Below are 25957 nucleotides of genomic sequence, written 5' to 3' on the forward strand. Positions count from 1 at the left end.
GGTGAATTCAAACAACGTTTCGGTGCATTACCGCCCCCGTCTGAACAGGCGTACGAATCAGCGATCCGACTTCTGATATAAAACGGAACCCACACACCAAAACAAATTAACCTAACTAACTCATATTAAGTTAAATTCCATATATCATTTTTTGTTTATCTTTAGAAACCCTCAGAACACGTAATTTTATGGTTTTCCAGACCTATGTATTTTAAACTCATAGTCTACCCCTTCACTTGTTGTTATGCTGCAACAAAATGCATGGGATTTGTAGTAGGCGATGCTCCTTCATAAACATCCTAAATAAACGTAAATTTACCATAACTTAGAAAAATCAAAACTTTGTTTAGCCATTTCTGGACCGAGAGACACCGTGGTCGTTCAAAACGAATAGATCCCCATAATTCGAAATAATGACCAAAAAAAACCAATAACAACCGATTCCTAGAAACCAGAGGGACCGTTGGTGGATTTTTCTTGTTAAATTTACATTTAAAAAGTCATTAATAATAATAATTATATTTAAAAAGATCAATTATTATTATTAATTCATTATTTTATTGAAATTTAACAAGAAAAATGAACGTTGAAAAACTCGACTGGGGCAGCTAGGCGACTGCGACGCAAAACGTCGAAAAAAGACGAAAAAAACGGAAACGGAAACATTATCCGAAAAGCGTATTTTGTTCATTATCCGAAAAACGTATTTTGTCAGTATTATCATTTCATCCTCTCCCACATAGGGTCTGAAAAACGTATTGTGTCTTTTATGTAATTACATCCGCTCGTCCACAAGCTAAGGCCTTTCATTGGAGCGGAGAAGGTGATTAGGAAAGCAATAACTTAAATATCACCATCATATTATAGATATTGTCCACAGGTAACCTCAACGAATGGAGCACAGCTCTATTATATGATGACAATGTTGCCTTGCGTATATTGCTGTTCACATGGACCACAATGATTTAACGTTACCGGTTACCCACCTTATAGCCAACTTTACGTTCTGGCATCCATCTTGTTAACTAGGTTATAACAGAGACATTCTCTGGTCATAAAATCATTGGTCACATGAATATTAGGCCTATGACTTATTTGTTTGGTCCTTTGAGTAGACTTATACCACATGTCCTAAGAACTAGACAGTCTATAAAAATATATATTTAGAAAAACGTTATTGTCATGGCTACATTGGACACACAACAAAAGCTGTTTCAGGTAAGTTCTTGTAGGTTGAGGCCCAGAAAATATTGCAATATATGAGCTTGAAAAGAGGATAGATTTGGTTGTAATGCAGCGGCATATGATTTTTAATAGTCTGTGTCCATGTGTGGGTGCACCACTTGGCATTGGTGTGGGTAGTGGATAGTGAATTAAAAAAAAAAAGTCCCCACCAATATCCAAATCAAACCTACAACGTGGCTAGAAACACACGCGGTACGTCTACGAAATAATACATTTGCTGAAAAACATTCTAATACAACCAAGAGTTTTCAAATTATATTATCACCCATGAAATTAATTAATTAATTAATACATTGTAAAGTTTGTCTGTATCCAGTGTGTGTGTGTGTGTGTGTGTGTGTACGTACACATGCGCGATCTTGCGTGGATGTATGCGCGTGACTGTTGCGTGGCTGAGTGAGTGCGTAAAGCCTATAAACAAGCATCGAAACAACCCATGACTCTTCAACAACATAATCTAAGAGTAGCTTTTGTCTGTCAGTGCCCTTGCTCATCTATAGGCCCGCTATGTTTCCCAAGCCTTCGACATATTAACCCTCCTGCAGCTCCTAATTCTGATGCTCATCTTCCTGTAGCCCGATCGCAGCGGTCGTCGGTGCATCCACCTCGCCCTCAGTGCTCTTCGTACTAGTCTCCACGTGTTCATCCTTCTCCGGTTCAGTAGTTTCCTCCGTCCCGTTCTCCACCGCGTATTCGCCCTGCTGCTTCTCCTCAACTGACCCCACCGCTACGTTGGCCTCATTTTCCCCCGGTTCCTCTTTGGCGTTCGCACTTTTTTCTTGGTCCTCTTTGTCCTTTTTTAATTTGTCTATTTTGGAAAAGGTCTGGCAGAGCGCCTGGACGTAGGTGAAAACACACATGGGGTCCGGCCTGTCGCCCATCAGGATCATATCGTTTACTTCCAGCAGGGGGTAGCAGTCGGCCAGAGACCTGGTGTCAAACACGGTATTGGAATTGGTATGGTATTGAAGCTGAAGAACGTATAATAACAATAATATTAATAATGATAATGAAAGTAATAATAATACTACAAAAAATAATAATAATGATAATAATCGTGATACTAACAATCATATGAATAATAACAACAAATACAAACGCATCAGGGCTCTCTATTGCTCACAGAAGATTCGCCGTGTGCGAAAGCATGTACTCACTCGGCCGTGCCGAAAGCCAGAGTGAAGTTCTTCCTCCGCTCCTCTGCTTTCAGGGAGGAGTAGTCGAAGGCGTCCGGAAAGTAGCGATGGACCAGGGCGCAGAAGGCCAGCCCGTCGCACCAGGACGACGAGAAGTTCTCGATGTTAATGCCCTTGGTGGAGGGGGGAGAGAGAAGTACATACATCTATGGCTCCTGTTCAAACCACTTAAAGTAAAACAAAGGAAAGAAACCGTGTTTCAAACGAGGGGGCCAGGGATTTACGACGAGTCGACGCCCTCACCTCGTAGCTACGCGTCTTACTGCGGCACCACTGGAGCATCTTCTGTTTGATCGACGCCCCTGCGGCCGAGGCCCCCGGTGACCTCTGCACTTTGAAATTGCGAGGCACGGGTGTCCTGTGCACACAGTTTTTTTTATGTGAAACGTTTTGATGAGAATGTTCAGCAGTGCTTTCTGCAGAGTGTCGGCATGAACCGTACACGAGCAGATTTAGAGGTCCCATGACACGCCACCAGAACTGTGAGTGTGATTAGCCGTTACAAGCCAAGTTTTGAAAATCGGTCTGTTATGTCGTCACGGGGTGGGGGCGTGTCCACCTGTGACGTGTGTGACGGACAGACGAGCGACGTTTGGCTACGGTCACACTGGTGTCAGGCTGGTCTGGACTGATCTATCACAGCAACACATCATCACAGGCGGACACGCCCCACCCTGTGATGTCGTAACAGACAGATCTTCGGCTTTACGGCTTGTAACGGCTAATCACACCCATACAGTGGCGGAGCCAGACTTTTTTTCAAGGGGTGGCAAGAGGGTGGCCAAGACTTTTATAGGGGGGTCCATATTGAATTGTTGAGGGGTGGGGGGGGGGGGGGGGGGGGGGCGAATGCAATTGTTGACGGGGGGTGCGAACGTGATTGTCGTCCGGGGGGGGGGGGGGGGGTGCGGACGCGATTGTCAACAGGGGGCGATCGCGAATGTCGACAGGGGGGGGGAGGGGGGAGAACGCGGGAGGGGTGGCACCTGGGGTGGCCAATCCGGTCCAGTGCCACCCTGGCCACCCCTCTGGCTCCGCCACTGCACCCACACCTGGTGGCGTGTCACGGGACCTTTAAACAACGACTTACTCGGGGGCCCCTTGCTGGAACTTGGCGAGGATGTCCTTCTTAGTGGACGGCCGCCCGGAGCGGCCAGAGGTCCTCGGTCGCGACGCAGCGGCGGCAGCAGTAGTAGTAGCTGACGTCGGCGGGTTCCCGCCGGCCTTTCTTTTCGTCTTCACCTGCTTCTCTGACTCCTTGCTCTTTCCCCCCTCCTTCGCCTTTCCGTCTTCCTCTTCTACCTTGTTCTGCTCTTTGTTCCCTGCCTTGGAACCTACATTTCCCCCTTTGGCTTTGCCCACTTTCTCACACTTCTTCTCCTTTCCTGCCTCTTCTCCCACACGCTCCCCTTTCTCCTTCTTCTTCTTCTCTTCCTCCTCCTCCTCTGCTTTGCCCGTCCCTTCATTTTTCCCCTGCTCCTCCGATCCCCTCTTCTCACACTCCTCCCCGTCTTCTTCTGTTTCTCCCGCTCCCTTGCTCGTGGCGGGGACTACGTCCTCAGAGGTCCTTGCTTCATCTTTATCTCCCTCTGATGTGGTCTGAGGGACGTCGTTCTCTCCCGTACTGATCTCCTCCTCCTCCACCGCCCCCTCGGCCCCCGAGCCCCCGCGCGGTTCCTCCGGCTCCGCCACCCTCTGCCCTTCCGCTGTGTCCCCGGCCGAGGGCTCTTTCTCTGGGCCTTCACTCTCCGGCTCCAGCCCCTGGACCCCTGCCTCTCCAACCAACTGCCACATAAAATGTAACACGTGTCAACCGTTAACATATCGACTTACGATTTTGTGATTGCAGCTTATTATTAGCAACATTCAATGTTTCAATTTCACAGGAAAACAACGTGAAGTCAGATGCAGAGGATGTTGATAATGAGAATGTTTATACTACGAGGCAAAGCCTCCACTGCAAGACAATTCAAAATCCCTGAAAAGAAAGAAAGAAAGCTAAATGGGTGTTGCTGTTAGTTTCCAATTTTCTATAGCACCTCTTGACTCATGTCGGGCTAGTAAAGAATCAATGACTCAAGCTGAATGTGAATCATCTTAAATGTTTTAGAGGGACGTACGGACAAAACATGTTTGAATAAAAAAACGGTGTTTATGACACATAAATGACAGTAGCTTACTCAACAGTCTGTTGGTAATGTGCGTGTGTGTGTTTGTTTGTGTTTGCACGTGTGTGTGCGTGTTGAATAGTACGGGGGGGCTGTTAGACCCATTTGTTCCTGCGTGGGTGCATGCGTTTGTGTTTGTTTGTGTGTGTGTGTGTGTGTGTGTATGTACGTGCCTGTGTGTTTGTATGCGTCACCATGCGGCCATTGGTTTGTATGTGTGGGACATTCTTGAATCCGTCATTTGGCAGAAGAACAGGTGTATCACTGGCCTCTGGGCCACTATACTCTCGTACTTCTACGTCTGTCTACCGCAGCACCTGCTCTGTCCACAAATACTCTAATGGTGTGTGAACGGACCAAACAGCCTGTTTTTTTTTGTTGTTGGCCGTTTTACTACGTCTGTGAGAGAATGTGTCAACTGCATCTCTTATCTGCACTTTTAAAATGTGCACTAAACCACAAGAACGATTCACACACACACACACACACACACGCACATGCATGAATGCATGCATGCTGGTACGCACGCATGCATGCTCATACACACAAACACACACACACACACTTTGACAAAAACTAACCTGACTGTTTTTGTCTCCTTCCGTGTGATTGGTTGAATCCACAGAAGAATCCACACTTGGTGATCCTCCCTCCATTGTCTTCAACGCGTCGGGCTTCCAACAGGATCAAAGGTCTAATTTGAGGTCTTCCTTCAGAAAAATTAAAAAAGGTAGCACCAATTAGTCCAGCCTTTCTCCTGGAGACCCAGTGCAGCTCCTAACTCACTGCATTTGTGTAGTATAACTATACTTCTATATGGGTATGTGCCCCTCTCACTCTCTCTCTCTCTCTCTTTCTGTCGTCCTCCTCCCCTTTACTTACTGCCAGTGTTTGTGCGCTTGTGTTTGTGTGTTTGTTTGGTTGGTAGTGGTCCTCGCTTTAAAACCCCATCACCCCACACTCCCCAAACCCCACCCCCACTTTGTGACATGTCAGGGCTACTTTATCTGACCTTCTGAACAACACAGGGTCCAGAAATAGAGCCCCGGTGGCATAGACGCCGCGCAAGGGGGACAGACAGCTGCCTCTGCTGTGGAAACCATGTATACAGACGCACACACACACACACACACACACACACTCATACGCACTGACACACACATAGACACACACACACACACACACACACACATACACACATAGACACACACACACACACACACACACACACACATACGCACTGACACACACATAGACACACACACACATAGACACACACACACACACACACACACACACACACATACACACTGACACACACATAGACACACACACACACACATACACATAGACACATACACACACACACACACATACACACACACACATACGCACTGACACACACATACACACACACACACACACACACACATACGCACTGACACACACATAGACACACACACACACACACACACACAGCTGTAGCTATGAAAAAGAGACACACACGATGTTAGGTATTCATCCGCAGGTTTAACACGTACAGCCTTTAATGTTAATTAAATGATTCGGATTAGGATCCATTGGCATCCATCAGCACCCCACACCTTCATGTCTATCATTGAACTTAATTACTATAAATCCCAGGCTAGTGTGTATCAGAAGACATTGTATACTATACACTAAAACATTCAACACAATAACGGCTGACAATAGAGTTTACCTTTAATGGTGCCTTTAATGGGTACCAGTTGTTGTTCCTGGCGGTCTCTAGCTCTCTCTATCCCCCCTTCTCTCTCTCCATCTCGCCATTTGAAGATCATTGCCCTCAACCCCTTCTCAGTTACCTCTTGGTTTGTCTCTGGGATTTACAATTGTGTCACTTTCTCTCATTTCACTACACATTTCCTGATTTAGTCTATCATGTGTGTCTATTTGTATCTCTCTCTCTCTATCTGTCTCACTCACTCACCCAAATACACACATAAACACACTCACTCACTCACTCACTCACTCACACAGACAAACACACACTGATCATTTAATTTCTAGAATGCTTGGATGATTTCAACATTATAATAACGCTAAAGATAAAAAATGTGTTTTGTGTCTCTCACAAAGCACAGAAGCGCATTGGGTCCTGACGATAGCGCTATCAAAATCCAATGTATTATTATACTCTTCTTCTTCTTCTCCTTTTTGTTATTATAAATAACAATATTTGTCCACATATTCATATCTATGAATATATATCACCTTGCCTTGACTTCAGGCTCAAAAACAGTTTATCATTCAATGCCAAACAACTGGTTTTAAAAATAAACTCTGCTATCTGTATTCCCTCTCCCTCGACTGTCATTATCCCCCCCCTACACACACACACACCTGCTGTCTTCTCTTCTCTCCAAGGATGGGGGGGTGGGGGGGGGTGTACATTAGTAATCTCCTTCCAGCTCTTGTACCACTGTAGCCATGGTCCAATCATAACAGCCCATCCATCAGTTTGGACTTCAAATCCCAACAGTTTTTTTTTTTTATTTCTTCTCCAAGGACCTTTGTCCTCCAGACCAGTTTTCACACTGGATGTCCGTTGAAAGGACACGGGTAGGTTTGGATGCAGAGTAAAGTGCATCGATTGAATTGCATGCACTATGGTACTTGAGCAAGTGTGTGTGTGTGTGTGTGTGTGTGTGTGTGTGAGGGTGGAGATGAATGATCGTAATTCGGACCCAGCAACTGCGGGTGTGATCGGTGCTGACCTTTGTGGTTATTCTAGTCGCTGTCAAGGGGTTATCACACATCCTAATCTTCATTTTAAGCTGGGTGTTACATGGCATAGTGAAGGCACAGCCTGCAAATGTTTTTTCCCCCAGCCCGTTCGGAAGACATTTTCTAAGCACATGGGCTCCAAATTCCTCGTAGGCGCTATTTGCGTGCCATGCCATCATGGAGAGTTGTGGTTCATAAGGTCTTCAAATTTGGTCCGCTCAAGACAGATTCTACAAACGATGAACAAAAATGATTGGACGATGATGTCCTTAGCCGATATACTGTCCTAAGTTATAACTCTAAGTTAACTTGTGTATGTATGTTTTATTTCCTGGCAAAGTATCTTGCTTCAATCGTGGATGAGGTGAGCCAGATGTAGAGAGGTAACAACTTTAGAGGTCAGGGAATAACTTGGAGATGGCTCGTGTGGGGATGCTGGATTCATCTCAAGGGCGGCAGATGGTTCTGAGTTATATTTGGATGTCACTCTGGACTGTCCTTTGTTGACTGGGCTTTTTGCACACTTTTTTCATTCATATAGGCAAGCAATTTATTTATTTATTAGGTTGTATTAGGATATTAGGTTGAGGAATCCAGTGGACATAACAAGCAATTTTGAAACAACATAAAGAAGTAAATCTGAATAGGTACGGTGTTCTGATTTGTTATAGGTCTATCCAATTGTGTCGAGAGGCATTTTGGTCTGCACCTGTTGATAAAACCTCTTGGAAATCAAACCTCTGGAGAGGTTCCAGACTTTAACGTCTGCCGATGTCAGGCTATGGGGGAGGAGGAATTAAAAGAGGAATGCAAAAAGACAGCGAGGGGTTGGTGGATGTGTGGTGAGGTTAGGAACAAGCCCCAATAGAAATGATATGGTGGACAAAGTATTTGACATCTGCAAACTCATTAACATGCTCATCTCCGTCCCTCACCAGAGCACTTTTCACCGCAGGTGCACTGTTCGTGGCCTTCTCAACTCCCGGTACGAAGAAAATGTTCTCCTTCATCAGGCTTGTACATTGTGACGTCACATCGCAATGACCGTCGCCATTTTGGGAGCATAGGAGCATTGGAATGTTTGTTAATATATTGGAGTAATGGTTGTTTGTCTTTATGGTCAGACATTGTTGTGCGTGTTCATGTGAGACGTGGTAAAACAACCTTTTCATTAGCCCATGTTATGGTATATTTATGTTTATTTAGGATTATACTAAACACTATATATAATAGTGTTTAGTATAAGCAGAAGTGATATTAAACTTCTGCTTCAGCGACATGACTCGTTCCCTTCCCCCCAGCTCTCTCTCCGACCTCCTCTACCTTGCCCTTACCCTGCTGGCCCTGGGGGGCAAACATGTTACTGATCACCAATTTGCAGGTACTGTAATAGTTACACACACACACACACGCACACTCGCACAACAAACATATAGATAGACACACACAAACACACACACACACAGACAAACTTAAAAATACACATAAAAAGTATATGTTAACATAATAATGTAAGGTAAATTTTCTTCCATAAAATCAAGTTAATATTGATAAAAAATGTATATATTCTGCAAAGTTGCGTAATCTACTATTGGATTCGCAACATCAATCTTGTTATAGAAATAAATCGTTACATTTAGTTATTTTTTTGCAGACACTCTTATCCAAAGGTACTAAGAAGGCAGAGGCGGAGAACAATCAAAGCGTACTTTGTTAAAATCGGAGTAACTACAGATATCCTATGCGCTAAACAAGCAGGTTTCATCTGTACTGTCGCAAGCTGGCCTCCCAGAGGTGCTAGAAGGCAGGGGATTACGTCTCCTCCTAACAGGGGATTCCGAATAAGAATGTAACTCATGGTTTGAAGTACATACAATACATAAAGTGTAACACATATTTATTTAAACGGAATATAGCCTTCCCAGATTCTAGTCCCTGAAAAACCCCAAATGAGAATGAAAAATGAGCAGTTTCACTTGATACTTTCCTCCTAACAGATGCTTGAGCTACATCGCGATATTATCACAAGACTAGTCCTCACATGAGCTCATATTTTCATACTTCCTTAAAGCCAACACTCACACGCACAGCCACAAACAGGATTGCAAAATGACTCACCTTCTTGAATGTATACAGAAGTTTCCACAACTTTGATAATGATAACATTGCGCCAGTCAACACAACCGTTGTGAGAGAGTGGACCGTTGTGTCAATGTCAGTGAATGAATGTCTGTTGACTCATGGGGGTGTTGTTAAAATGTACATCTTGTTTCTCCCAGACCCCCTAAGGTCACTCCAGACTCTTTTCAAACAGGCCTTAGAGGGGTAGTTCAGGATGTTGGACATCGGGTCTCATTTCCAAGTGAGCCAGTGTGTTATTTATCATTTTCAACACTTTTTATTCAGTCCTTCTAGTTGCAGAAATCGCTGGTGCTAGGCTAGCGCAAGTTGAGGGGAACTGCTAGCCTGCCAATAAAAACAGTTTTACCCACTCCCGAGGCAAACCAATTATAATGCCAGACTATCGATGTAAATGTCTGTGTTGATAGAATAGTGTTATAAATAAATTTACCCTTGCATCGCATTGCATTTAGTTAATAATCCCTGTAGTTGGAGGCAGGCTACGGCAGCGGCGGACTGATATTACCTGGAGTGCGCTTCTCTGTTTACCTTCTGCTGTAGTGAATCGGTTGCTACACCGGAGCAAAGTGAAATTTCGCCGCTGCTGAGAAAGTAGTCCCCCAAAATGTAATGTGATCATTGCGATACAAGCATAGTTTTATTTATAACACTATTCTATCAACACAGACATTTACATCGACAGTCTGGCATTATAATTGGTTTGCATCGGGTGTACTTTGGAGTGGGTAAAACTGTTTTTATTGGCAGGCTAGCAGTTCCCCTCGACTTGCGCTAGCCTAGCACCAGCGATTTCTGCAACTAGAAGGACTGAATGAAACGTGTTGAAAACGGTCTCCAGTGATAAATAACACACTGGCTCACTTGGAAATGAGACCCGATGTCCAAAATCCTGAACTACCCCCTTTAACTTCACAGATACACTTTTGTCCCTGTTGTCTGTTTTAATATATTTCTATAGTTATTGCATATTTATATTATTCTGTTGTTAATATTATAATTCAGTCCATAAGAAGCTGACTCAGGAGGTCGGCATTTTGGGTATTTTTGCCCAAATTAATAATAGAGCGAGAGATGGTTGTTGCTTCATCCTGCTGCCCCTGATGCCTCCAGCACTTCCTCTTTCCATCAGGGATGCGTGACAGGAAGACAACTCATAGAATAGAATAGAATAGAATAACCTTTATTGTCACTAGTACAAGTACAAGTTCAGTGAAATCGGGCCATTGACCAGACACAGAGAGATACGTTGACCTGTTGTGTTTGGATGTCATTCACTCTGTGTGGTGTCTTGTCTTTTGTCTTTGATTCTGATCCCTGAGTCTGTCAATAAAGTTGTATTGATGGATTGATTGATTAATGGAGTTACTCCATTAACTCCCAATACTACTACTCGTGGTAGTTTGTGTGTGTGTGTGTGTGTGTGTTTTGTTTTTGGCGACTGTCATACAGATACAGGATGACTGAAGATACATTTTGACCAAATGCCATTTGCTCGTTCTGTCCAGTGGAGATAAGAAGACATGATAAGAAGACAGAAATGTTAAACTGGGACAAAGTGCATGACAACACGTACCACAATACGTATACAATGATAATAAGGTTAATATATCTTATCGTAATGTTGTATATCGTATATAACGTTACATTTCTATTTTCTCCCTCAGACACTATTACTGACACACAATAACCAGAACCTTAGCCTCTGTCTACATCCAAGCTGTTTAGAATGTAAAGCAAACTTGGTGAATTCAGGTCAAGATATATATCTGTATGTACACAACAACATTTATTCACGTATACAATAGACCTCTGAGCAGAGACTTGATGAGCCGAGGAACTTGTTTCTGCCAGACATAAACAGCTGGCAGTCGAAGTCACTGGAAGAGGCTGGCTGCCAAATGAAAAACACTTGAGAGGTGAGAGGGAAGAGAACAGAAGGTGCTGGATTCTCTTGGAAGATAACTTACATCACATCGGGCAGTCAGATCCCAGCTGTAGCTTCAGCTGCAAGGAAGATTTCATGAAATAGTTTTAGAAATACTGTATATGCCTCACCACATACATCTTTTCACAATGTATACACTCGACTAGAGATATTCTTCATATCACTGTCTAATATGACACACTATTTTCTTTCTTTTGAGAGATGTTATAAGACTGGAACCTGTACCAGTATTATGCTCATTTCCATCTTTACATCACCAAGGTAGTATTGCCCCCCCCCCCCCCCCCGAACCCACACCAACAAACACAAAAACTGCCCCCGACACCCCGATCCCTTCTCTTTATCTGTATCACGCAATCAATCAATCCATCAATCCAACTGTATTTACAGACTCAGGGATCAGAACGTAAGACAAAAGACAAGACACCACACAGAGTGAATGACATCCAAACACAACAGGTCAACGTATCTCTCTGTGTCTGGTCAATGGCCCGATTTCACTGAACTTGCACTGTCTTCCTGTCACGCATCCCTGATGGAAAGAGGAAGGACGGTGCTGGATGGGCAGCAGGATGAAGCAACAACCATCTCTTGCTTCATTATTAATTTAGGCAATAATACCAAAATACTGATCTCCTGAGTCAGCTTCTTGTGGATTGAATTATAACATTAACAACAAAAGAATAGAGAATTGCAATAACTACAAGAAAGACAGAATTATAAAACATACAACAGAGAAAGTCTTTAAATTAATTATCTTGAATGAAAGGTGTATCTGAAATGTTACGGCCTGTTTGAAAAGAGTCTGGAGTGGCCTAAAGGGGGTCTGGGAGTGACAAGATGTGCATATTAACTACACCCCCGGGAGTCAACAGACTACCATTCATCCACTGACATGGACACACCAGTCCACTCTCTCACCATGGTTGTGTTCAGAAGTTCTGTTAGATTGCCTGAACACAAATTCAAAAACACATGTAGACCGGATGGGCATACTGGCCTGGGAACGCCTCGGGATCCCCCCGTCAGAGCTGGTCAATGTGGCCCGGGAAAGGGAAGTCTGGGGCCCCCTGCTTGAGCTGCTGCCCCCGCGACCCGACCCCGGATAAGCGGACGACGATGAGGATGAGGATGAGGAGGACAAATTCAAAAAAACACTTTCCAATCTTCTATTGCCACCATTAATTAATTTGGCATCCAATTCCTTTAATTGTTTCTCATGGTAATATCTCATATTTCTTACCCCTTTGGTTTGTAATAACTAGGAGACACTGGTGTTGACGATGCCTTTCATCTCGGGTTAAAGTGACCTCGTTGAGAACACTCAGTTAACTTTGGTTTACTCTGACCTTCCACCTGGTGGCTGTAGCGCTCAGGTCAGTTCAGCAAGAAGGGGACATTTGTTTCACTTTGCTCCGAGACAGGCGCCCCAGGAGGGGGGCTGTTTGTTGGTGTTATGGGGCGACGGCAGAGGAGGAGGCAGGGGAAAAGAGGGAGGTCGAGGGGAGGACAAGGGAGAGAGGGAGGGAGGGTTTATCTATATAAGGACGACGGATAGAGCTAAAAAAGGGAAGGACAGGGAAAGTGCGGTATGGTTAAGAGTGAGAGTTGCTTGGGAATGCTATCTGCTGCTACACTGTGAGTATGGAAAAATGGGATTGTACCCTTGAGGCTGGTTGAACTGTAAAGGTTGCTGTTATGACATGTAAATACCAGGCAAAGCGACGTTTGCTTGTGGTTAGTCTACGAGAGCACGATGATTTCAGTTGTTTCTTATAATGGAAAAGACCAGATGTTCTGGCTCCGAAACTCCTTACAACAGACGTCTAGGCCAGTCTCTGTAGTGCGGAAAATTAACTGTTGAAGCGTCAAACTGTTCTCTGAACTTTGCAAATACCCAGCATCAGTCCAGATGTTTGTGAACGTGACGGAATATGGACTCTAACTCAACATCCACAGTCGGATACAATGATGCAAAGTACCGGCGGTCGCATTCCAGTGTATTTCCACTGGCTTTCCGCAACATCTCACAGCATCGCCAGCCTTTCTGTTCCCTTAGGTCCAGAAAGCCAGCCAGGAAACCCCTCCCTCTGGCCGTGTTTCCTGGTGTGTGTGTGTGATTGATTGTTAGTGGGTGTAGTATAGGAGCTTGTGTGTGTGTGCGTGTGTGTGTGTGTGTGTGTGTGTGTGTGTCAGCCTGTGTGTACCTGTGTGTGTGTGTGTGTGTGTGTGTGTGTCAGCCTGTGTGTACCTGTGTGTGTGTGTGTGTGTGTGTGTAGTGGATCATGCCGTGTTGCGGTGTCAGCGGCGGCGTGCGGCGCTGGCTGACGCTGGTCACCGGCATGGTGGAGTGCCTGTGCTTCTCGGGGGCCGTGTTCGGCTGGGCCTCGCTGGTGGTCGTCCTGAAGAGCGAAGGCTACTTCGGCTCGCTGTGCGTCAACGGCACGGCCCTGAACGGCACCGCCGCCAACGGGACCCAGGATCTAGGTGAGGCTGGAGTAAACCGGACCCGAAACGATTCCGACCGGGGTCAATGCAAATTCTCTTAAAAGGTGACATATTGTACCACCAGGTGTGAGTGTCGTTGAGTGGCAAGGCCGTTACAAGGCGATTAAAAAAAAATCGCCTCTTCCGACATCACAAGTGGGCGTGTCCGCCTAGATGTGTGACGGAGAGATGAGCGACGTTTGCTACGGTCCACTGGGGTAGGCAGCTGGTAGACTGATCGATCCAGCACACACGTCTAGGTGGACACGCCCACCTGTGATGTCAGAAGAGGCAGATTTCCAAAACGGCTGGTCACGGCTAATCACACCCATACCTGCAGGCACGTGCACACATAGGGCCCTATGGGTGCTTGAGCCAACTGCCCTTTTTGCCTCGTATTAAAAAGTGCCCTCTGAGTGTTCGATCGAAGGCCCCCCCCCCCCCCCCCCCGTCAACAATCGAGCCCGCAACAGCGCTCGTCTGCGATCCCCCCCCCTCAACAATCGGGCCCCTGCCCCTCAAAACTCCTGTGCACGTGCCTGCATACCTGGTGGTATAATATGCCACCTTTAATAATAGTAACGGGATCAAACTCGAACATAAGTTAAGGGGGGTTAAGTTAAGTCTCGGGAGACTTAACTTCTACTGTGATCGTTCTCTGACCCCCCCCGTCCCCCCCCCCCCCCCCTATGCAGACTGCAGCGGTCAGGACCAGCAGCTCTCCCTGGTCTTCACCATCGCCGCCTTCGTCAACAACTTCCTGACGCTGTCCAACGGCTTCCTGTTTGACCACTTCGGCACCACAGTGGCGCGGCTGTTTGGCATGTGAGTCTGGGAAGGACTGGTTCCTTCCCCGAGCATCGTCCTGCATCATCAGTTACACTTTCTCACTGCCCAGTGTTTGGGGTTGACCGTCTTTAAACCAGCAGCTACCCAGGGGTTGGCGTATGTTATTTCACTGCACCGTGTAAAGCAACTTTGATTGTTACATTAGGTTGATGAATATGCAGGGTTAGGGTTAGGTTAGGTTATTGCATTTAGAGATACTGTGTGTGTGTGTGTGTGTGAGAGAGAGAGAGGGAGAGAGAGCGAGAGAGAGAGAGAGAGAGGGGGGGGGGGGGGGGGGGGGGTCTCGCCCGGGGCGTAATTCAATGTAGAACCGCTACTGTTCTGTCAAGATCTGTTAAGATAGTTTTAGAATTAAAATGTGTTTGAAATAACATTAAAAAGTCACTCTAACACGTATGGTGATATTGTGTTGATGCACATGCACAAATAGACACACACATCACGTCCAGATGTCGGGGAGCCTGGGAACCAGATGAACGCTAGCTTATGTTTTACTTGCACTAACATTTGCGTCTGGCCCCCTTCTACGTCAGGCTTGGGGGGAGGGGGCGTTAAAGAGGAATGCAAACAGACAGAGTAGATGGAAGGCATATATGTAGGGAGGGAACGAGCCTCTTGGCATTGAAAGGCAAACATAATTAATGCAGGCTCAAGGCTTTAAAGACCTTAAACCTGCAGAAAAACAGTTCCATGTTTTTCTTCCCCGATAGAAATATAATAGGGGACAAAATAGTTTTCTTCTGCAAACTCCACCAATGTCTGTTTGATGTCTTTATATTGTTGGCCGCACACGTTGAAATTGTGCCCTTAATTGCGATGTGTGTGTCTGCGTGCATGCATGTTTTTTGTGTGTGTGTGTGTGTGTGTGCGTGTGTGTGTGTCTGCGTGCATGCATGTTTTTTGTGTGTGTGTGTGAGTGCATGAGTGTGAGTGTGTGTGTGTGAGTGCATGAGTGTGAGTGTGTGTGTGTGTGTGTGTGTTGCCACATTTAGAGCTACCCTACCCATGTGGGTAGTCCCTATTCTAGGCCGCCTCTGTTACATTGAACTCATTACCTAACGCACTAACATTCTCATCTCCATCCCTCACCAGATCACTGTACACCACAGGCGCACTGTTTGTGGCCTTCTCCAGTCCAGGTACTAAAGAGCCTCTCTTCTCCTGGAGCTCACCGACTCCATCGGTGTAGGGCCTGTACATTTCAACGTCACATCGCAACGACCGCCGCCATTTTGGAAGCATAGGAGCATTGGAAAAACGGGTGGCTTAAATCAAGCGATCTGATTGGTTCCCAACTGTTGTATATTGAGCGTATACACACAGCTATGTCGCCCGTTCAGTTTACAGAGTTCAGTATCACTCCGCGCCTAACTTGAACTGTTGTTTATTTATATATAAAAGCGATAGCATGGTTCACTGAAGCCTAAAAACATGTTGATTGCTGGAGAGGGTGGAAATGTTGTAAAGCAAAACACAGTGAGTGAACTCGATAGAAGGCTAAATTGCCAGCGAACCGAACTACCGTCTCTAGCCTTCTCTCTGAAGGACGCTACAGTGTGTTGCATAGCAACCGCCGTACACTCTGCCGGGAGCCAGGAGGGACTACTTTTTTGTATTCGTTAAAAAAAATGCTTCTCCGACTTTCTCGTCATTATACCACAGTGAAGGGGGTCGCCGTCCCTCCGCTGCGCGTCGGGACAGACAACGCCCCTTGACTGTGGTATAATGACCGTATACCACAGCCTGTCGTGATCTATTGCTTAAATATATTAGAGGGATGGTTGTTGTCTTTAAGGGGAGACATTGTTGTGTTTGAAACAGCCACAGTGTCTTCATATGAGATGTGGCAAAAATGTTTATTTAGGATTATACTGTACTACAACTCCTAAGACCTCTCAATATGGCGAGGTATCAATACCCCCAATAACTCCCATGATGCATTCTGATGAACAAGCAGAATGGAGAGCTGACGTCCGGTCACACAGTTAAGACACTCAGCCGGCTTTGACTCCCTCTCTCTCCCCCCCCTCCCCCCCCCCAGCTCTCTCCGTTCTCCTCTACCCTGCCCTCTCCTGCATCGCCATGGGGGGCATCATGCTCCTGATCACCAATATGCAGGTACTGTAATAGTCTCACACACACACACACACACACACACGCACACTCGCACAACAAACACACACAAACACATAAGATACACACACAGACAAACTCAAAGATACACACACACAGACACGCTGAAAACTAGATGACATCTTCTCATAGTTTTAAAAATGCCCTCTCTTCTTATTTTGAGTTAAACTGCACCACGTGTTTCAGATAATGTTATGTCAACTTTTTTTTTTTTTTTTTTTTGTGTCTGTAACACGGCAATTTCAATCTACAATAATATTATGTTACTTCTTTCAGTTTCACTAGGCTAACGTTATGGCCGACTTGTGGTCACTGAGAGGTTGTGTTCACTCCTGTACTCATGTCTTCTATGTTTGTGTTGTTGCCTGTTGTCTTTGTTGTTGTATGTCTGTAAATTGTCGAGTGTTTTTTGTTTTGTAACGTCCTTTTAGGACCCCCCCGATAACGAGAGGATTCCTCTCAGGGGGGTTTATCCTACACAATAAAATTTCTGAAAAAAAAGATGGAAAGGACTAGTATTGATAAGTGGTCTAAACGCCCTTACCCCCCGCCCCCCCCCTCTCCCCCCCCCCCCCCCCCCCTCAGGTGGGGAACCTGTTTGGCTCCCAACGCTCCACCGTCATCACGCTCTACAACGGAGCCTTCGACTCTTCCTCGGCGCTCTTCCTCGTCATCAAGGCAAGAGGAACACGCACAACCACAGCTGCTGACACCATGCAGGAGATAACACACGGCTGTGACGTCAATACAGGACTCCTGAATATACAGGCCTGTAGCATGACATAGTAATGCTACAGCTCCACTACTAATACATGCTTAAAGATCACTACCGTTCTAATATATGTACAGCAGTCAATAGTTTTAATTTCAATTAAATGAATACAATGAAATGTTCACTCAACTATGCGTTCATACGGATAAACAATCAATTTCTATTACAAAAACAACAGAGGTAAGACGGCGTCTTTCGAGTACTGTGTCGCGTGACGTACTTTCTCACGTGTTCAAATGCTTAACGAACATAGGTTAATTAGGTTAATGACCACTGGACGGCTACAATCCATTCTGAAGGTGGACCTTCTCCCCCAGCGTTAATCCTCCCTCCCCCCCCCAGCTGATGTACGAGTCGGGCGTCTCTCTCATGCTGTCGTTCGGCTCGCTCGCAGCCTGCAGCGTGATCCACCTGGTCAGGACCTTCCTGCTGCTGCCTGGAGGTCGTATCCCCTACCCGCTGCCCCCCGCGTACACATACGGGTAGGACCTGGCCCCCCTACACACACACACACACACACACACACGCACGCTTACGTAAACACACACACACACACACACACGCTTACGTAAATACACAAACACACACACACACACGCTTATGTAAACACACACACACACACACACACACACGCACGCTTACGTAAACACACACACACACACACACATTTTACTGACTTACTTACTGACTTTTTGTGCTTTTGAAAATGGACTGTTTAATGTTAAAAGGAGGAACATATATATATTCTTACTTGAGTGTTTTGTGGTGCTTTTGTCATTTTGTTCGTTGGCCACCCCCGACCAGAGTGACCTGCCGTAAATCCCAGGCGTTCAGCCCCATCACGGCGGGCGACGCCCCCCCGCTCCAGGAGAAGAGCTTCTGGAGGTGTGTCTTCTCCAGGCTCTTCGTGTTCCAGCTGCTGTGGCTGTCGGTCATGCAGCTGAGACACTACCTGTTCATCGGCACCCTCAACCCCACGCTGCAGAGGCTGGCTGAGGAGGATCCCTCACTGGGTGGGTACGCGCGCGCGCACGCGCACACACACACACACACACACACACACACACACACACACACACACACACACACACACACACACACACACACACACACACACACACACACACACACACACACACACACACACACATCCCGTTATCACATCACTTACTGATTTCATTACGATGCATTCTTTCTTTCTTTATTTCAAGGATAGCCCCTTGAGATGTATCATCTCATTTTCGAGGGGGTCCTTACAATAATGACAAACAATACAAAGATAGCAAAGAGTAAGTACTAAACATAAATCCAAACACATAAGCACAAGGACAAACACATACACTCACACACCCATGCACACTCCAACACTGCTCCCCAAAGCTAGATCCATTCCATTATGACGACTCCTTACGATAACATTCCGTTGTGATACCATCTCATCACAATACGTTTCATCAACGATTCAGTAACTGTAATCGTTGTGTTTGTCCGTCTCCCGGTTCTGTCCGCGCAGTGAGCCAGTACACCAATGCCTTCGCCATCACCCAGCTGTGCGGGGTGCTGTTCGCTCCCTGGAACGGCCTCATCATGGACCGACAAAAGAGCAGGCCACGGGCTGCAGGTGCTGTCCCCCTTACAGACCGGACGAGGGAGGGAACTAGAACATCATTTGAGTTATTTTGACATTTTCACAACAACACAATTGTCTACCAGGGGTGACCTTGAATCCTCGATGATTCAAATCTTCGATAGAAAGACATTTTTGTCGTTTTTAAAAAGGCAAATCTTCATGTCGGGAACATTGTGTGAGTGTAACATGTGTGACATTCGATTGGGAGGGTGGGTGGTTGGGTAGGGGGGTGCTTAATGAGTGATACCACAGCATTGCTTGGCTTCTAGAAGGAAAAGCTCATAAATAATTTTGTTTGTTTAGTGTGGGTGGGCGATCTACTCTGTCGTCTTATTTCAAAACCAAAAATTTAATCGAATGCAAACAGCAGCTGTCATATCGTACGACTTCAACATGTTTTTTTACATTTCTAGTCAGCCTCTAGATTCTGTCGATTGATTGGGTCTCATGATCTAATGTGAAATACGTATACTGTCATCTGTAATCAGACCAGCCACTGTTGGGGATGTATTTTATTGAGCGTGTGTGTGTGTGTGTGTGTGTGTGTGTGTGTGTGTGTGTGTGTGTGTGTGTGTGTGTGTCCGCGTGTGTGTGTGTGTTTGTGTATGTGTGTGTGTGTGTGTGTCCTTGTGTGTGTGTGTGTGTGTGTCCTTGTGTGTGTGTGTGTATCCGTGTGTGTGTGTGTGTGTATCCTTGTGTGTGTGTGTGTGTGTGTATCCTTGTGTGTGTGTGTGTGTGTGTATCCTTGTGTGTGTGTGTGTGTATCCTTGTGTGTGTGTGTGTGTATCCTTGTGTGTGTGTGTGTGTGTGTGTATCCTTGTATGTGTGTGTGTGTGTGTGTGTATCCTTGTGTGTGTGTGTGTGTGTGTATATCCTTGTGTGTGTATGTGTGTGTATCCTTGTGTGTGTGTGTGTGTATCCTTGTGTGTGTGTGTGTGTGTATCCTTGTGTGTGTGTGTGTGCGTGCGCGTGTGTATCCGTGTGTGTGTGTGTGTGTGTGCGTGCGTGTGTGTATCCTTGTGTGTGTGTGTGTGTGTGTGTGTATCCGTGTGTGTGTGTGTGTGTGTGTGTGCGCGTGCGTGCGTGCGTGCGTGCGTGTGTGTGTGTGTGTGTGTGTGTATCCTTGTATCCGTGTGTGCGTGCGTGCGTGTCTGTGTGTGTGCGCGTGTGCGTGCGTGCGTGCAGGGGAGACGGAGGCTGAGGCTGACCTGCGGGCGGCGGTGCTGTCTCTGGCCCTGACGGCGCTGCTCAGCGTGCTGTTCTCCGTGTGCGCCTCCGTGCCCGTGCTGCCGCTGCAGTACCTCACCTTCATCCTGCAGGTGCTCAGCCGCTCCTTCCTCTACGGCGGCAACGCCGCCTTCATCAGCATCGCGTGAGTCGCTCATCTTATTGTTTTGCATTAAAAAAAAATGCATTTATTGTATTTTCTGAACCAAAAAAGTAACGTTTCCAAATGCAGTGTTGTGCATGAACTAGTTCATTGAACAAGTTCATTTTTCTATGAACTTTGAACTGAACGTAACATATTTTTAACTAAAGAACTTGAACTTGAACTAGTTCAGATTTTGTGACGTTCTGAATTGATGCTTAGGTCCAGATGACGTGTTTATTAAATAGAGTTACTGCCTTAGTTGTGATGAATGGAACAGGTGTACAAATAATATCCACAGCAATCTGAGATGGTAGTGATGGGCAGCAGGTAATGGAGAGGATTCATTTTAAAAGATAAGCACAGAATACTCACTCCCACAGTTTTTCTTCAGTTTCTAAAAAAAACTGTTAATGAACTGAACATGAACTAGTTCAAAACTGAATTGGTGAACTATGAACGTGAATTTATTCATTTTCTTTTGTATGAACTGAACTTTGAACTAGTTCATGTGAAGTGTGAACTTGCACAACACTGTCCAAATGTAAACAAATACAATTGCATTTGTTTTTTGCCCTCATGAGGATGTGCCTTCAGTCCGGGCGCATCCCCTTGACAACATTTGTCCTAGTGACCAATGATTAAGTTGCATTCGACCTCCATGTAAGAATCACGTCAATACCCGCAAAAAAAAATTGAACTGAATTGTAAAAAAAAAAAAAATGCAATCGTACGGCCAAAAATAAATTGTTAGACATGAGTGAGAAATTGATTGTTCCTTTTCTTAGGATTGTTTCCATCTACTAGCTGTAGATCTAATAGGCGCACATCTATGCCTATATGTCTTTACCTGGACAAGAAGCATCTAGACAAACACAATCACTTTTTCAACATTGACAAAATATCTTTTTGTGGCTGCCTGGCACTATTTACGTTTTGATTTATGATGTATTTGTGACTTTTCAATAAGTCCTCTGTCTTTTCCTTTCTCATTGGTGTCTTTTTGTGTGTGTGTGTGTGTGTGTGTGTGCAGATTTCCATCAGTTCACTTTGGAAAGCTGTACGGCCTGATCATGGCTCTGTCGGCTGTGATCTCCTTGCTGCAGTACCCGTGCACCATCCTGATCAAAGTGTGGCTCGGAGGAGACCCCTTCTGGGTCAGTACAGCGAAAGCTCATGACTCAGCACAGCGTACACTGAATCTAAAAGACGACATTTACCATAAACCACGACAAAATCCACTTGGACTCCGAAGTGGTATGTGTATTTGACTGAATATGCTTCACATGGACATTATATTTGTCACAAAGTGGCTACAAGGTTTGGTAGGACCCAAACGCACGACAAGGTGGATTCACAACAAAAAGGCTTTACTTACTTACATGGCAAAAAGCACCGTGACAAAACACACCCTCAATAGTGCAGGTAGTATGTACAGTATGACCGAGCAGTGAAGGGAACAAAGGGGGAGACTTAAATACACCAGACTAAACAAGACAACAGGTGGGCAGGGAACGAGGTGCAAACGAGAGGCAGGCGGACATTGGACAAAAACACAAACTAGAAACACAGGTGAGGGGCGGAGACACATAAATCACAAGACAAACCAGGGGACGACAAGGAACAGGAAGTGAGTTATGCGACACCAACCCAGAACCGTGACATTAATATTCCCCTCTCTCTCTCAGGTGAACGTGGCCCTGATAGTGCTGTGTCTGCTGGCCTTCATCCATCCCGTCAGCGTACGCCTGCACTGTCGCAAGCTGGCCACCCAGAGGTGCTAGACAGCAGGAGGAGACCCCCTAACAACCCCCTCTCCGCTCCTCTCCTCTCCTCTCCTCTCCTCTCCCCGTTGAGCCATGGCTGGTTGGATTGTACTTAGCTCAAAGTCGTCCATAAGTAAACCCTTTGAGAAGAGTGGAGGGGGGAAGTTAACAAACGTTTGCTATTGTCTTTCTAGCACAATTTATTTTTGCCGGTATTGGCTCCCGGTTCCCTCGGTCAAATGTCTATTTGGGAAATAACATGTTTTTTTTTGTTTTTTTTTAATGATCGTACATAACAAACTCTGTAGGAGACGAAGAAGTTTTGAACTTCACACACTTTTTCCATCTAGTTTCAACTGTTTTTTTTTTGGATTGTCGGTTGTCGTTAAAGTAGTAAACGTGACGCGGCTTTTACTTCTTCGTCTCCTAGCAGAGTTTGTTATGTACGATCATTCATAAAACCCCCGTGTTATGGTGCCTTCTATTTGTCCACCCGACTCGATCTGCGAGTCGGATTTCCGAGTTACGAACCGGAAGTTGCAAATAGAACGCCCCCGAGGTCGTAAAAACGACTCGTCAACTCGTCTGAACTCAGAGGACCCCGAGTTCAGTAACAAAGATGGCTACTCCGAGCATCACATGTAGTAAACATTGTGGTTTTCTACTATTTTAAGCACTTGTGTTTTTGTTGTAACCAAATGAAGAAGTCGTACACATAGCACTGTATACTGTTACCTATAGGCATGTCGTTACAGTCTTATTACGTGTTAAATACCGCCTATTTTGTAGCTTGTGCCGCTGAAATTGGCTAGAGACGCTCCATGTTGCTATGACAACAATGCAGATTCTTGAGCAGAAAGCAGAGCTCCGACTCGTCTTGTCGTGTGCCAAATAGAACGAAAAACCCCGGGGGTCACTCGTTTTACGAGACGGATGTGACGTCACACCCGAGCTGCAAGTCGCGATTACGAGACAAATAGAAGGGCACCATTATTCCCCATAGACATTTGACCGAGGGAAACCGGGAGCCGGGGGCGGGACTTATTCTTCAGAGGCATATGGTCCTGATTGGGTGCTGATGGTGCTGCAGCAGCACCCCCTGTTGGCTGAGAGTGATAGACGTCTCACACAGCGAGAGATCGGCGAGGCTTGATGTTTTGAAAATCGGGTATCGGGTTGTTTGTGGAATAGAATCGTTGGTGTGTGGTGTGCGCTGTGGTGGCAAAGTTGTTTCCTTTCACACAATAAGAGACCAAAACTGTTTAATGTATCCCACTTGGCCTCTCACTTTTTCTAAATTAGAAAAAGTTGAGTTGAGTGTGTGCATCCATGAAGGAGAGATGTATTTCTTGTTAATGCTTAATGCCTTCTTAGATACCTTTTTTTTTTTTATACAAAGGTACACAATTAAGAACATGCATTCTTCCCAGCAGTTCTAGATAACCCTTTTTCAATTGTGTACACAATTATGAGCCTTACAGCATTCATATTTTGACTCATGGGGGCATGTTTTGTTCATAAATAATAATCATAGTTTTCAAGGGAAATAAAAAATATGATTTTCTCCAATCTTCTCCAATCCTTTATAACCAGGAAATGAAGTAAGGGACTAAACAGATCAGGGCCCAGTTTCCCCGAAAGCATCGTTAGCCCTAAGTTGTTTGTCAAGCTTGTCGTACGAGCATCATACAGTTTACACACAACGTTTCCCGAAAGCGTAACGAACGTCATGAGAACACTCCGAGGGCTCCGGGGGTATTGGTAGAGTGCTAAGAGCATCAGTGGTATGTGGATGTGTTTTATCTATTATTGATAATGGTGTGTCTCGTCTGGCTGTTGTGTGCCTTTAGGTTCTCAGTTTGGTGATCGATAAAGACAATGTTAAAATCTGCCTATTCTTAGAAACAATTGTTGTTGAGGGCCAACATAAAGTGGGGAAGTCCAGAAAATGTTTTTAGCATTCATATTATTGTAGTCTATTCTTTTCGTAGGTTTACTCTGCTGTTGGCCTTGATGGGGAGATTTTTTTTTGCTGCAACAAAATATACAGTTTCATCTATCAACATTCCTGCGTCTACCCCTCCTACAGAGCCCATTTCAGCGCCGTGTCAGTGGACAGCTACAAGGCTACGAACGTCGTTAGAGCAGCGCACGTGCGTACACGTTAAGAGGACTTTTGGGAAACACACAGAATTTTTTTTTTTACGAATGTTCGAAAGATCATCACCTGAGAATGTTCGTACGAGCGTGGATCCATCGTTAAAATCTGGAAACTGGGTCCAGATTGTACTTCACAGAGTATCACTCATCAGCAGTATCCCTGTCATGTTCGTAAGGGGCTAAACGCCGACTGTTGAAAGGTGCAGGAGGGCAGTAACACAGAAAGACATAACACAAAGGAGACAGGGAGGGAACAGATTTCCAGATTGGGCCAAACTGACCTTTACTAAATGCTGGACTTTCTTCAGCACCCGATGCCGATGATGATGATGATGATGGTGGTGGTCATGAGTGATGAGACCGTCTCCTTGTGTGAACCTATTGTACACTGAGAGACACGGCGTTAAACAAGCTACCACATCCAACTAGCATAAGGCCGTCCTTCTGGCCTGTTTACACATAGAGCAACATGTTCTGTCTACATGTAAGAGGGTAAGTGGTACAAAACACTAAAACCTTGTCCCATTTGGTCGCTGAGTGTGTGCGCTAGAAAGGGATTCCCAAGCCGAGGAGAGAGAGAGAGAGAGAGAGAGAGAGAGAGAGAGAGAGAGAGAGAGAGAGAGAGAGAGAGAGACAGAGAGAGAGAGAGAGAGACTAGGGCTATAAATACACCCTGCCTCTGTTTAGGAGGTGATGTTCATATGGCTGTTCCGGTTCCTCCTTGTCTGTCACTGGAACAGAAGGAAAGAATGAAAGCGGAGGTTTGACGACAACTTCCCTCCTCACACATGAATCAGGCTGCAGGTCCCCCCCCCCCACACACACACACACACACACACACACACACACAAACCCTCAACACCCCATCACCACCATATGGGGGCGTCCCCGGTTGCTCACCAGGTAGTAGTAGTGTACCATGAAGGCCTACTCCTTACCGCAGTGACCGGGGTTCGATTCCTGCCCGTGGTCCTCCGTGCTGCATGTCCCTCCCCCTCTCTCTCCCCCTCTCTCTCTCTCTCTTTCTCCCTGACCTTCCTGTCTATCTCACTCTAATAAAGCATAAAAAATATATCACCACTATTATCATCTTTTATCCCCATATGTCCTGGTCCTAGTCTGCCCCCCCCCCCCCCCCCCCACCACCCCCACCACCACCCGTGTCTAACTGGTGGGAAGGCCCGGCCGTCTTTGGATCCTGATGCAGGGTTTTTTTGATGTTGTTAACCATGGGTGTTATGTCCCGTGTTTGTCAGGTTATGTTTTTTATGGTTTCTTTAACACCATCACTTCCCACGGGGCTGGCTGTCACTGCGAGTGGGGGCGGGC

The 25957-nt window shown here is 45.7% G+C and overlaps 2 protein-coding genes across 3 annotated transcripts; one reads left to right on the top strand and one right to left on the bottom strand.

The window, feature by feature from the left end:
- Positions 1-1292: 1292 nt before the first annotated feature.
- Positions 1293-5537, bottom strand: smtnl1 (smoothelin-like 1). Of its 2 annotated transcripts, XM_084469826.1 has the most exons (6): positions 5492-5537; positions 5191-5319; positions 3532-4226; positions 2685-2799; positions 2403-2554; positions 1293-2175 (listed from the first exon to the last, which is right to left on the bottom strand). In XM_084469826.1, exons 2-6 carry the CDS (start codon positions 5263-5265, stop codon positions 1794-1796), a joined length of 1419 nt encoding a protein of 472 aa, XP_084325952.1. In that variant the 5' UTR covers positions 5266-5319; positions 5492-5537; the 3' UTR covers positions 1293-1793. The 2 variants fall into 2 exon arrangements, with proteins under 2 accessions (XP_084325952.1, XP_084325951.1); XM_084469825.1 differs by having other exon boundaries at positions 5191-5513.
- Positions 5538-13064: 7527 nt separating this feature from the next.
- On the top strand, positions 13065-24029 carry slc43a3b (solute carrier family 43 member 3b). The gene is made up of 11 exons (XM_084469029.1): positions 13065-13949; positions 14645-14774; positions 15891-15937; positions 16840-16916; positions 17517-17609; positions 18046-18185; positions 18508-18716; positions 19217-19324; positions 20519-20705; positions 21736-21859; positions 22391-24029. Exons 1-11 carry the CDS (start codon positions 13748-13750, stop codon positions 22484-22486), a joined length of 1413 nt encoding a protein of 470 aa, XP_084325155.1. The 5' UTR covers positions 13065-13747; the 3' UTR covers positions 22487-24029.
- The last annotated feature ends 1928 nt before the right edge of the window (positions 24030-25957 follow it).

This window comes from Micromesistius poutassou, assembly GCF_964030765.1.
Source record: "Micromesistius poutassou genome assembly, chromosome: 6".
Lineage (NCBI taxonomy): Eukaryota > Metazoa > Chordata > Actinopteri > Gadiformes > Gadidae > Micromesistius > Micromesistius poutassou.